Source organism: Vipera berus (genome assembly GCF_964194415.1).
Source record: "Vipera berus genome assembly, chromosome: 12".
NCBI classification, from domain to species: domain Eukaryota; kingdom Metazoa; phylum Chordata; class Lepidosauria; order Squamata; family Viperidae; genus Vipera; species Vipera berus.
Window position 1 is genome coordinate 1,688,777 of NC_138215.1, and position 14,057 is coordinate 1,702,833.

General features: G+C 46.6%; 1 protein-coding gene across 1 annotated transcript in view; it reads right to left on the reverse strand.

The window, feature by feature from the left end:
• Nucleotides 1–161: 161 nt before the first annotated feature.
• Nucleotides 162–14,057, reverse strand: part of AAGAB (alpha and gamma adaptin binding protein) — a 35,465-nt gene continuing 21,569 nt past the window's right edge. Inside the window, exons 5-10 of the mRNA XM_081337306.1 lie at nt 5,924–6,007; nt 3,720–3,802; nt 3,229–3,319; nt 2,909–3,013; nt 2,183–2,232; nt 162–1,533 (exon numbers count right to left, since the gene is read on the reverse strand). Coding sequence (XP_081193432.1) covers nt 1,456–1,533; nt 2,183–2,232; nt 2,909–3,013; nt 3,229–3,319; nt 3,720–3,802; nt 5,924–6,007 — 491 coding nt within the window. The 3' untranslated portion in view covers nt 162–1,455. The remainder of the gene's footprint in view (nt 1,534–2,182; nt 2,233–2,908; nt 3,014–3,228; nt 3,320–3,719; nt 3,803–5,923; nt 6,008–14,057) is intronic.

The following is a 14,057-nucleotide window of genomic DNA, read 5'->3' on the forward strand; positions in this document are numbered from 1 at the left end:
GGTCCCCTGGCTGTCAAGTGGACCTGTACCCATCGTCCATGGCCAGTCCCTTCCCCTCAAAAGCTCGCCTGTCCCAAACTCGGCAGCCCCTCAAAGCTCTTGTTTCTGCCTGCAGAGGCCACATTGCTGCATCATCAGATCTTCGAAGGGCAGAATGCAAACCAACCAGACAGCGGTCTGTGTTTTCAGCAGACTTTATTCATCCTAGCACAACACCAAATAAAGGGTCCATCCGTGGCTGGACCACCACTCAGTCGACCCAACCCGTGATTAATGGCTGCAGAGGATGGGAGCCACAGCCCAAAGCAGCTTGTGAGCACCAGGATGGAGCTGGGTGACTGGGCCACATCTTCCAGCAAAAAGTGTGTGAACTGCACAGAATGCTGGGATCCCAGCAGGCTGCAATGGTGCAGTTTCCAGCCGCAGTAACTAGACTCTGGCTGCTTCAGGCCTGAGAGCAACAGCAGATAGCAGTTCTGCTGAAACCACACACGTTCTGACGCTAATTGGGAGCCCCAAGATTTACATGCCTTTTGCAGGAAACAGCCTGCAGGGCCTGCCACCTGCTACAGGTCCAGCCTTGCTGCTTCTGCATAAGGTAGCAATCCACCACCTTTCCAGCGTGGTGGCTTGGCGGGGAGTTGGGGGTAAGATGATGGGTCTCTGTGAGTGTCAAGACGTGCACGTGAGCACATGCAGCTCTTTGTGCAAGTGGCGTGCATGACTGCCAATCACAAATATGGAGCTTTGCGCGTGAACGCCTGCCACCCAAGGGGAGCTGTGCACTGCTTGGGTGGGCTGGGCTTGGGGACCCCTGGTAGAATTCTAACCTTCCTGGCTGCAGGTTTCCAGAGAGAGAGATGCTCCCCTCCCCAAAGAAGACCCTCCTTTTGTTGTTCCCAAAGACTGAAACAAATCGCCTCCTTCCAGCATGGTGGGAATTGCACACAGCCTCTCAGTTACCGCTGAAAGGAGACATTCAGATGTTTCTCGTGCTAATCCATATTCAACGTCCAGGCAAAACAGACAGCATGCATTCAAGATCTGATTCCAAATGAAGTTGAGCCAAGAGAAGCTGCATTTTTCAGTATTTCTCCCCTTTTAAGGGTCTAGGGACATCAAGATTCCTAAACTAACAGATAACTTTCTACAAACATTCCCCTCCAGATTTCAGTCTGTATTTTGATATGAAGACAAGTTAGAAGGCAAATGGAACCATGCTTGGTCTATCTCAAACCACAGGCGCAAAGACACGGTGCAGCTTCTCCTTTAATTGGGAACAGGCTCTGTTCACTTGAAGGTCCACAGTCCCGTTGGTAAATCCAGGCAAGGAGACAACGGAGGCAGCTACCTTTCAATGCTGAAGAACATGAATGAACTAAGTCTCATGGAGGCAGCCAACCACTGTCACATGTTCAAAACCAGAGTCCCGTTCCAGTCTGCAAACCCCCATCCTTAGTTGCCCTCGTCGGAAGACGAGCCTTCAATCTCATCCTGGTCTCCCCCGATGGCCATCCAGAAGGCTTTGGTAACCTAAAAGTCAAGCAAACACACCTGTGGGAGACAAAACACCCTACAAGCTCCCTCCAGGTAGATCTCAACTTAAGCCAGGAGGACATCAGTACTTCACCAGTTCTTCCTGGGAGCTGCAACTTGGAGACACAAAAACTGGAGCATGAATAATTCTGACTTTGGTTGGAGAGAAGCTGGTAAGGGAAGGGGCAAGGGCTAGAAATCTCTCAGTGAGATACTAGGGTGCTAGTAAGCAGCATCTGAGGGACGTGGTGGCTCAGTGGGTTAGGATGCTGAGCTTGTCGATCGGAAGGTCGGCAGTTTGGCGGGTCGAATCCCGAGTGCCGCGTAACAGAGTGAGCGCCTGTTACTCGTCCCAGCTTCTGCCAACCTAGCAGTTGAAAGCACGAAAAATGCAAGTAGAAAAATAGGGACCACTCCGGTGGGAAGGTAACAGCGTTCCGTGCGCCTTTGGCACCTAGTCATGCCGGCCACATGACCACGGAGACGTCCTCGGACAAGCGCTGGCTCTTCGGCTTTGAAATGGAGATGAGCACCGGCCCCTAGAGTCGGAAACGACTAGCACGCATGTGCGGGGGAACCTTTACCTTTTAAGCAGAATCTGCCTGGGTTTGGGCTCAGAAAAGGTATGTCCACTCCAAAATCTTACCTTTTCGGCATGCAGCTTTCTTTGTTCACGAGGCAGGGTGGCAGCCTTTTCTGGAGAATGAAAGGGAAAGAAAAGCCACCTTTAGCTAGAGCAAAGAAAGACTATGTGCAAAGGTACGAAAAGGACAGACAGATCGTGACCGTCTGTTGCTCAGAAACTGCCTGCCCTGAAAGAAGCTGAAAGCAGCCGGTGGTCCGGCAGGAACCGATTGGTGCAACTTCAGCTACTCCTGTCACCACCTCTGATCACACATTCTAAGTCACTCCTTGTTCCTTCTCTAGGCAGTTTTCCAACCTGTGCAACCCCCAAGGCTCAGGGCAGGTAAATGCCAGTCACGAAACTCAACTAGGTAAGTGGGGGAGACAGAAGCAGGTTTGCGTTACATGCCCAAATATTTTTGTCTTGATGTCAGTTGCCAGAAGGCAAGGATGGATTCCTAGCTTACTGCTTTCCTTTCTTGCTCCTGTAAAAGCAGAGGAAACCGGAGGCAGGCCGGCACAGCACAGCAGGCCTCCAGAGCACAGGGCTGGGCTGCTGCATTCCTCCTGCTTCCTAGACGTTACTGCTAGTAAACTGCATTTCCCAGCATTCGTCTTGTCCTCCCACCCTCTCCCTCCATTCCTTTGTGGAGGGGTCAGGCTGAGGAGAGCTACCTGGCTGTTGCACTCTGAAAGTCAGCTCTGCCTTGCACATTTGCAAGAAAACCAAGTTATTCTCTGAGTTTACCTTTCATTTCCTTCAGCTTCGAGAAGAGTCGCTCAAAGTTCTCAATGTCTCCTTCTCCTGCGGTGAGGCTAGCAAGCTCTTGAATGTCCGTGTCCAGCACTGGGTCTGCAAAGGAGCCCAAAACAGAGGCAGCTGTCGGCCGGATTGATTGACTAAGCAGGAGGTGGGTTGGGGCACGAAGAGAGCCACTGAGGTTTGTGCGAGTCCTCCTGAGTGGGGAGCCTGGATGGGCTGAAGGAGCTTCTGGCAAGCAACCGATGGAGGGAATGGACCTGCCCTCCCCCCCCCACCAGCGCTGGACTTAGCAAAGAGGCTCTTACCAGCAATGGGGTCACCCTGGGCTCCATCCACAGGAGCCAGAGCTTCTGAATCCACCACGGCTCGGGCCCTCTCGGCCGGCAAACAGTTGGCCTGGCGGGCAGGGAAAGAAGTCGCATCAGACGAAACCCCCTCCAGTGGAAATGGGCACAGAGTACAGGTTGTGCTGAGCCAGCCTCAAAGATGCAAATTCCACGAGGCCAACGAGAGCCAAACCAGTTCAAAAGGACATTTTGTCTAAATCTACATAAATTCCAATTGCAATACCAAGCACAAATAATATGGGGATCCTTGGAACACAAAGTTTTAATTGTAAAGAACAACATTAAATGTTTGAAGAAAAGATGAAGGGCCCTGCCCAGTGAATTAAAATGGAGTGCCCCAGAGCTAAATCAGGGGCATAATAGATGCAGAGAAGAAAGGCAAAACAGCCAAGGATGAAGCTGTAAGGAGCAGACATCCCACCCAATAATTTTTTTAAAAAACTGTTTACTTCTGGAGCTTTGTTCTCTTCTGACCCGATCCTGCGATCTGCCCCTGCTAAGGCTGGGAAAAGGCCAAAGCTGTGACTTGCCTCTGAAAAGGAAGAAAGGAGGGTCAGTTAGCAGAAGGCCAGGCCCTTCAATGGCTGGCCGGGCATCGCCCAGCCCTGCCCTGGCCTGGAAGGCATTCGGCTGCAGCTTCAGAAACTCCCAGCCAGAAGCAAGAGGCCAAGCTACCTGAAGGCTGCGGCCGCAACACTCCAGGACGTGGCTCAGAGGCTTCCACGTGGCCCCTGCCTGAACTTGCTGGTCCCTGAAGGCCCGTCACCACTCTGGAATAGGCTAAAGCCAGAGGAAGGTGGTCTAGCCTTTCTGGCTTGGTGGACCAGTGGAGGTTGGGAGGAGGGGCTGGTTCCAAATGGTGCTTTGCACGCAGGCACCTGCCCCTCGTGCAGATGGAGCTTCATGCACGCCTGCCACCTGTGCAAATGCAGCTGCACCTGCATGCATATTTGCCCGCTGCTTGCGTGGCCCAGTTCCAAATGGGCCACAGCCCAATAGTGGCTCGTGGCCGGGGGGTTGGGGGCCCCTGGTCTAGCAGCAGCAATTGCAGGACTCCACCAGGCTTCCCCTCCGGCCTTTCTTAGCAGAACCTGGGAGCAGCTGCTGCTTCTCTGGGCAGGAGCACCAACCTCTTGGGATGGGTTTCGCAGAGGGGACCCCTCGTCCCTTCCCACCGCCTTGGGGAGCTGCTTCTGCCGCCAGCAATCAAAAGGGTACTTCTCAATAAACATGGATTTGACCATCCCCCCAAAGTGACTCCCTCCCAGATTGTGGCGTTAAGCTTTTGCAGGCGGTGAAACTGGGGGCGCTTCTCCTCCCGCCCGCAGAGCAAAGCCGAGCAGCCACCCAGGCCGGCCAACGACTCGGACCAAGAGCACGGGGAAGCAAAGCCCAAAAGGAGCAGCCGGGAGCGAATGTCTTGGTGTTGTGATTCAGGGTCAGCCTGTGGGTTCGGCAGCTGGGTCGGATGACTCGGATGACTCAGACGAGGGGGAGGAGGGGGGTGTTGAAGAAGAACTTGCTGATGATGGCTTGGAGGCTCCGCAGAGCCCCCAGCCAGGCCCCTCTTACTTGGTGGAGACCCAGCTGTGCGAGCACGACAGTGTGGATGAAGATGACCCACAGCTGGCCCTGTTCAAGGACGCCCGACGCAGGAGGCAGTCAAGTAGGAGCAAGCAGAGAAAGGCTGTGGGACTTCTCGGAAGGAGGCAAAGAGAGGCCACGCCGTGAACTCTTATAAAGGGAGTGTTTGGGGAAGGGCTGGTTTGCTGAAAGCAACCGCTCCGATAGAGGATCAAAGCTCTGGTATCTTGTTTCATGTTTTGTTGTTTGTTTGTGTAATAAATTTGGCAGACGTTTTCCAGCCTCTGCTGTTTGTACAGGGGTTGCCTTTCTGCAAGGCCGGTAGCAGGCTGGTACAGAACACTTGGCTGCCAGTTACGCTACTGCCCGAGGAAGCCGCCTGGTGCGGAAGGCCCTTCCAGCCCAAAGGCGCTGCGGCCAGGCTGGCACTCCCGCCCTGGGGGGGGAGGGGGGCACCTGCACCGTCTCACACTGGCTTTGCGCAGAGCAGGAAAAACAGGCTCCCCACCCAGAATTCAATCCAAGGGCACTAATCATCTCTCGCACACGCAAACGTCCAAGGGAAGCCTAAAGCTGCGTTTCCTCTGCCTGACAGGCTGCCTACAAACCTTCCATCGCCCCTCCTGGGCGTCACCTGGGCCTCCCGTGGAAAAGCCAGGCAGAGCCTTGATGGCACCGTCGCGGCGGCCACCTTGACTTTTCTGACTCCTGCTTCCACACAGGGCTCTGTTTGACTGCAAGACACGCTAAAAAGAGGGTCGTCCTTTCTCACTCCACAGAGCCAGGGGTGGCTTGAGGCTGAACCTCAGATCAACTCTCATCTCCCCCCAGTGCCGGATGCCAGTGCTGCCACAGACAGCTACAAGAAGCCGCCAATGCCTTGAAAAGACCCCCTCCTGGGCAGGCCATTTACAGCCAGCCGGGCCCTGCAACTCTCAGCAGGCAGCGTCCTGGCATCGGAAGGTTCTCTTAGGGTAAACCATCCCTGGAGGTTGGGAGGAATTTCTCCACACCCGTGCCAGAAAATTATTTGCATTAATTTTTAAAAGCTGACCTTAAAAGCCCATACCGTTTTTCATCACCACGTTTGACCAGACGTTGGCATGCAAGGCCTGGATGATTCGTTTCACTCCTGTAGATTCTGGAAAATCGTCTAAAGTGGGGATGAGGAGAGCAGAGTTGGAATACGACTCATTAAAAGGATTTGTCAGAAACGAGGAGGAGGGGCCTGGATGCTGCTCAAGAGAACGAAGCCGTTCTCAGTTCTCAATCTGGATGAACCCCAGCCGGGGAGGGGGAGCCCACAAGACGCTGGTGGTGTGAACGAGAAGCGCCACGGGCAGCTCTCTCCACTTACAACCACAATTGAGCCCCACATTTCTGTTGCTAAGCAGAACAGACAGTTAAGGGAGCTTTGCCCCATTTTATGACCTTTCTTGCCACAGTTGTTAAGTGAATCACAGTAGTTGTCAAGTTAGTAACACCGTTGTTAAGTGAATTTGCCTTCCCCATTGACTTTGCTTGTCAAGAGGTCGCAAAAGTTGATCACGTGACCCCAGGACACTCTGACCGTCATAAAGATGAACCAGCTGCCAAGCGGCTGATTTTTTTTTAAATAAATGTTTTATTAATTTTCTATTTTCACATACAAGTGCTCAATAGACAACGTGATGACTGAGTCCATTAGTAATTCTGTGGTACATATAAGCTACTTCCAACTAAGTCCACTATTACACCCGCCAGTACATCCTCTCTTCTTCTGGTAATAACCATTTTTCCGCATTAAACAAATACAATTCTTATTGTTGTTGGTAAACATACAACTGCATATCAACATTTGTTACATTTTTCTAACAATATCAATAATATCAGTTTAAAATATCTTTTCTAGCCAAAGCATATCTTAATTGCATTTGCACTCAATTTCCACCTATTTAATCCATATCCTATTTTTGCTTTTTTCAATTTTAATTTCCCATCCATGTTCAAAGTATCCCAATCATTTATAATTTCAAAACAAGTTGTATTTGGGCAACCAAAAGCATCCCTTATTCAAAGTTCTTAACATATTCTTATTTCCCTTTTCATACCAAGATTACAAATCCTATAATACTTCTATTTCTAACAATCTATTCTTAACCATATTCAAACCTCCAATAATATGGCATCCCCTCTAACAGGTCAAAGCTTCTGTTTCCTTCAATCTTACTCTAGCTTTCTTTTTTTACCAACTAACTTTCCAAGTCAGTGCATTTGGATCATCAAATAATTCTTCCTCTACTTTTGTATATATTATTTGGAACAAGAGAAACAATTTGGTTAGTGTTTTTCGAAGAGCTAGCCCATTGATATTCATTAAACCGCCTCCCTTCTTTTCCAGTTCCCCACAGTTATAGTTAACGACTTTATCTTCCATTCCATCAGCTCTCCTTCCTTGTCATCCAGTATGTCCTGGTTTATGAAATGTCTTTTCTGTTTCCAGTATTCTCGTTGTGTCTTCTGAGTTTTCATTTATCAATCAATCAATCAATCAATCAATCAATCAATCAATCAATCATTACAGCCAAAGGCCACACATAAATCAAACATCCAAATAAAACAAAACTAAACAGAACCATCACACAGCAATATGTCACAATCAATGATGCAATCAATGGGTGACCAAGCTCTGCCTAGTTATCAAAAACAAGCTAGCTTCAGAAAAACTGAATCATACTGGCCTGACAATAAATATACATTGAGTATAGTCTAAAACTGGATAAAACACCTAATAAAATCAATTATAAAGGATTATTAAAAAGATCTAAAATGATTATTTATGTTTCTGGTGAATCCCCAATGCTGCTACACAGAATCTGGCCACCTGCGCTGTGATCACTGCCTGCTCATCCTTAAGCAGCGACTGGAGATAAATACTTTCCAAACGACGCAGATACCTATCAATTATGGGGAGGATATTGTTTTTCCGACTGGCTCTGTAGAAGGAGCATCGAAGGAGTAGGTGTCCAATGGTCTCCACCTCTCCTGAGCCGCAGGAACAGAGTCTTTCAGACAGCGGTGTCTTTTTGTACTTGCCGTACAGGACGGCCGATGGAAACGCATGGCACTGTGCGAGCGAGAATGCTTTCCGGTGGTTTACTGACTCCAACTGACTAAGATACCTGGCAGGTGTAACCACGTATCTAATAGAGTCTGGAGCCAGAAACAGCGGAGCTATACCTAAGTCCACTTGCCTCTCGATGTCCTCTACCCTTTGACGCAAGGTTTGTTTTGGTTGGTCATAGTTCAATTTGAGAATTGAGGCTGATGAGAAGCCTAGTTTGGAAAGGTTGGACTCGACTGTCTTGATCCATGAAGAGGAAAATTTATCTTGCAGAAAGCAATTAAGCCTTAGCCAGATGTTTAAGGAAGCTATACAGAGTCTTGCTTTGACTTTTATCAATCCTGCCTCCAGGTGCAGAAGTGCATTTGGGACACAGCGCAGCATCTGGAGAATTGTTCTGATAAATTTGGATTGAACTCTTTCCAGTGGTGTAAAACACAAAGCTGAGAGTCTGAGCAAGTCCCGTAGAGAAGCTGTGCTAACGACTTGGCCAGAAAGAGCTTAATTGCAGCTGGAACATAGTGTCCTCCCTTTGTGCAGAAAAAAATAAGAATGGCATTTGCTGATCGTTGGCCAGAGGCAGCCGCGTATTCTCCATGGGCTTTTCGTGAGCCAGTGACGTGGATGACCACCCCTAGGTACTTAAAAGTGGTTACCTGCTCTATTTTGTGGCTATTTAGATACCATGATTACCATTTTGGCCTTTTTGCAAAAGCCATAACCTTTGTTTTCTCATAATTTATCTTTATTAGACTTATCTTTATTAGACTTATATACCGCCCTTCTCCCGTAGGACTCAAGGCGGGTCACAAGGTTTTTAAAATAACAATACAACAATTACAAAAATTAAGAACAGTTAAAATAATTACATTTAGACCTTGAATAAATATAAAACCGCAATTAAAATCCAATTAAAACCCAATTAATACTCTCAGTCCAGGCCAGAAAGCTCAAAAAGCCAAGTCTTCAGTGGAATGAGCGAAGGTCAGGGGCAGTCCTAAGCTCTACAGGCAGCTGGTTCCAAAGGGCAGGCGCACCCACAGAGAAGGCCCTCCCCCTGGGTGTTATCTGCCGGCAATCTTTTACCGGCGGTACCCTGAGAAGACCCTCCCTGTGGGAGCGCACAGGACGAAGGGAGCTTGATGCCGGCAGCAGGTGTTCCCTCAGATATCCCGGACCCAAGCCATTTAGGGCTTTATAGGTCATCACCAGCACCTTGAATCTCACCCGGAGGGCAACCGGAAGCCAATGCAGCTCGCAGAGCAGAGGTGTTACATGGGAGTATCGGGAATCCCCCATCATAACCCGCGTGGCTGCATTCTGCACCAGCTGAAGCCTCCGAGTGGTCAAGGGCAGCCCCATGTAGAGAGCGTTGCAGTAGTCCAATCGGGAGGTCACGAGCGCATGAGTGACTGTGCGCAGGGCATCTCGGTCCAGGTAGGGCCGCAACTGGCGCACCAGGCGAACCTGGGCAAAGGCCCCCCTGGTCACGGCTCCTATATGGTCTTCAAAACTGAGCCGCGAATCCAGGAGGAAGCCCAAGATGCGAGCCCTATCAACGGGGGGTAACACCTCACCCCCCCATCATTAAAGGTGGAATAAACTGGTTAGTCCAAGATGCTGGTATGCACAGCCACTCAGTCTTGGCGGGATTGAGACGAAGCCTGTTTCTCCCCATCCAGACCCGGACCGCCTCCAGGCAACAGGACATCACGGCGAGGGCATCACTGGGTTGGTTCAGGGTGGAGAAAAAAGTTGGGTATCATCAGCGTACTGATGATACCCCACCCTGAAACCACGAATGATCTAGCCCAGCGGCTTCATATAGATGTTGAACAGGAGGGGAGAGAGAACCGAGACCCCTGAGGAACTCCACAAATGAGAGGCCTCGGGGCGGACCTCTGCCCTCCCATCAACACCGACTGCGAGTGGCCCAGGAGATAGGAGGAGAACCACTGCAAAACAGTGCCTCCCACTCCCAACCCCCTGAGACACCGCAGTAGGATACCATGGTCGATGGTATCAAAAGCCGCTGAGAGATCTAATAGAACTAGGACAGAGGAACAACCCCTGTCCCGAGCCTACCAGAGATCATTCACCAGCGCGACCAATGCCGTTTCCATGCTGTACCCGGGCCTGAAACCCGATTGGTACAGGTCCAGATAATCAGTTTCCTCCAGGAACAGAGGAAGCTGATGTGCCACCACACTCTCTTTTTTTTTTTTTTATTGAAAAGTTTTAAAATACAGTTTTCCCTTAAGAAACCCCCCTTCCCCCTCCCTGCTCCCCCCCTACCTCCCCCCAACCTCCCTCCCTCCCCCCCTCCCTCCACCCTCCCCCTCCCCCCCCCGACTTCCCAGAGCTAAATACAAGGTATATATATAAAAAGCAATCATAAACAATCATATACTAACAACTATAAGTTCTAAAATCCATCACTCTCTAGCTTATATAGGAAAAGACACACCTTAACAATATTAAATATATATAAAAAACTAGAATAAAAAAAAAAAAGAAAAAAAAAACACGAAAGAAGACTTATTCAAATGCTACGTAAAACTTCTTAACCCTATACTTGTTCTGGATAAACTCAATCCATTTTCTCCATTCCATAATATAGCGTTCTTGCGAATGATCTTTCAAATAAGCCGAAATCTTCGCCATCTCTGCCAGGTCGGAAACCTTTAAAGTCCACTCTTCTATGGTCGGCAGTTCCTCTTTCTTCCAATATTGGCCTATCAAAAGTCTTGCCGCCGTAATTAAATTCAACATCAACTTAGTGTCCACAACTGTAGCGTCTGCAATTATTCCCAACAAAAAAAGTTGCGGACAAAACTTTATCCTCTGTTTAAAAATCTTCTGCATATTCCACCAGACTTTTATCCAAAAAGCCTTAACCTTTTTACAAGTCCACCATATGTGGAAATACGTTGCATCTTCATCACCACACCTCCAACACTTAGGCTGATAATTCGGATACATACTTGCAAGCTTTTTAGGATCTAGATGCCATCTATAAAACATTTTGTAAAAGTTCTCTCTTAAATTTTGAGCTTGTGTAAATTTTACGTTCCTCACCCAAATCTTTTCCCACATGTCCATTGTAATAACTTCCTGGATATTTTGGGCCCACTTTATCATACAGTCCTTAACAAGCTCTGTTTCCGAGTCAATCTCTATCAATGCAAGGTATATCCGTTTAATATGTGCTGACCCCTGATTTCTAATCTGCTTAGTCAAATTTCCATCAGTCATTGTAAATCCATTTTTCTGGTCTTCTTTCCACCTGGCCTGTAGTTGAATATATTGAAACCAAGATTGAACAACCTTCTCTTCTCGCAAGAGGCTATATGATTTCAAACACCAAACATTCCTTTCCAGGCTTAAAATTTCCTTGTACGTAGTCACATCATGTTTGAAACCAGCATGTATATTTTCTATTGCGTGTTTTGGAATTGCCCACAATGGTATCTTGCTGCTTAGCTTATGTCTATACTTCTTCCAAACTCTCAGCAATGCCTGTCTTAAAATATGCATCCTAAACACAGTATCTACCTTCTTATCATACAAATATGCATGCCAGCCAAACAACAAATCATGGCCCTCAAGATTTAATAACCTCAATTGCGTCAAATTAATCCAATCACTTATTCCTACTAATGCAGCAGCTTCATAATATAATTTAAGATTAGGCAGTTTAAGGCCACCTCTCTCACGAGTATCCTGCATAATCTTAAGTTTAACTCGTGGCTTTTTCCCTGCCCACACAAATTTATTGATACCTCGCTGCCATTCCTCCAAATTAGAGTCTTTCTTAAGAATCGGTATCATTTGAAACAAGAATAAAAATTTGGGCAGGACATTCATTTTCACTGCTGCAATCCGTCCCAGCAAAGACAATTGCAATTTTTGCCAACTCTCCAATTCCTTTTGAATTTTCCCCCATAGTTTTTCATAGTTATTTTTATATAGCTTTGTATTGGAGGGCGACAAAATCACCCCCAGATATTTAACCCTTTTAACAATCTCAAATCCAGTTAATCCTTCTAAGAGAGCCTTCTGTGAAACTGTCATATTTCTAGCCAAAATTTTAGTTTTCTGTATATTTACTTTAAATCCAGAAACCTTCCCATATTGTGTTATTATCTCCATCAGGTCCACAACAGAGTTCTCTGGCTGGGTCACTGTAACAACCAGATCATCTGCAAATGCTCTCAATCTATAGTCCTGATCCCCAACTTGTATCCCTTTAATTTTTTCCGAGTTCCGAATCTTAACCAATAGTATCTCTAATGTTAACACAAATAACAAGGGCGATAACGGACAGCCTTGCCTTGTGCCCTTCTCAATATTACATGCTACTGTCAGGCTATTGTTGACTATGATTCGGGCAGTTTGTTTTTGATATAATGCCCTAATCGGCTGTAAAAAATTTTCCCCAAAATCCATTTTATCTAGAACTTTCAACAAAAATTGCCAATTCAATTGATCAAAAGCCTTTTCAGCATCTAAAAAAATTAGCGCTGCAGAGATCTGGTTGTGCCTTTCCAAAAACTCTAACACATCAACTATATGTCTCACATTATTTTTCATTTGCCTACCAGTAATAAACCCCGTTTGATCCCCATGAATCACCTGTTGCAGAACCCTCATCAGTCTATTAGCCAAAACCTTAGCAAATATCTTATAATCTGTGTTTAAAAGCGATATCGGTCTGTAATTTTTAACTAAAGTAGCATCCTGGTCTTCCTTCGGAATCAAAGAGATAAAAGCTGTTCTCCAAGACGGAGGCACCTTTCCCCCCCTCTGGATTGTCTGGAACAGTTCCTTTAACGGTTTTATCATCTCTAATTGTAAGTTTTTATAATAGGCCGCAGTCAAGCCATCCGTGCCTGGTGCTTTATCCACCTTCAGTTCCTTAATAGCTCTAAAAATTTCTTCTTCTGTAATCAGTTGATTAATCCCCTCTTTTTGTACTTGCGTAAGAACCGGGATGCTAGCCTTCTCCAAATACTTATCAATATCTTTTGCATTAATGTCCTCTTTAGTATATAATTTCGAGTAAAAATCCACAAAGGCATCCTTAATAAGATTCTGTTGATACACAACCCTTCCTTTATACTCAATCTTATCTATATTAGATGCCCTTTGTTTTTTCCTCAGTCTATAAGCTAACCATCTGCCTGGTTTATTAGCATTACAGAAAGTATTATGCCTAGCAAACCGCAGATTGGTCGCCACTTGGTCAGCCATTAATTTATCAAATTGTCCTCTTAACAATCTAATAGCCTCCTTGATCTTCACATCCTCTGGGTTCAAAATCAAAGCCTTTTCTTTTTCCTTTATTTCATTCTCCAGTTCTTTCCTTCTAGTTTCCACTGCACGTCTATGTCTATTATTCATATATATCAACACTCCTCTCATGTAGGCCTTGCTAGCATCCCAAACCATATCCATAGAGGTACCCTTATTCATATTAATCTCAAAAAAATCCTTCATCCGCTGTTTGCATTCTTCCACATTTCTCTGATTTCTAAACAAATTCTCATTTACGCGCCATGAGCGCCTATCTCCTTTTTCCTTATCAATCTCCAACCACACTGGACTGTGATCAGAGATAATTCTTGCGCAGATCTTCACCTTTTTAGTTCTCAAAAGAAAATCATTAGTCAACAAAATAAAGTCAATCCTCGAAAAAGATTGGTGTCTATCAGAATAAAAAGTATAATCCTTCTCCTGCAGATGTCTCTCACGCCAAATATCTCGCAATTCCAGGTCATCCTTCATTTCAAAAAAAGATTTAGGCAGTCTAGCGTGACTTGGAATGCGCTTAAAGGCTCCAGCCTTATCCAACTGTACATCCATAACTCCGTTCCAGTCCCCCATAAAAATAAAGGATTTATAATCCAACTGGGTAAGCTTTGTATGAAGTAAACTAAAAAAGTCAGCTTGTTGTTGATTCGGTGCATATAATCCAACTAAAAGCGTCTTTTTACCTGCTAACAACAGCTCAATCATAACATATCTTCCATGCTTATCTGCTTCGATTAGATCCGCTGTTAAGGCACTTTTAACATAAACAACCACTCCATTTTTCTTA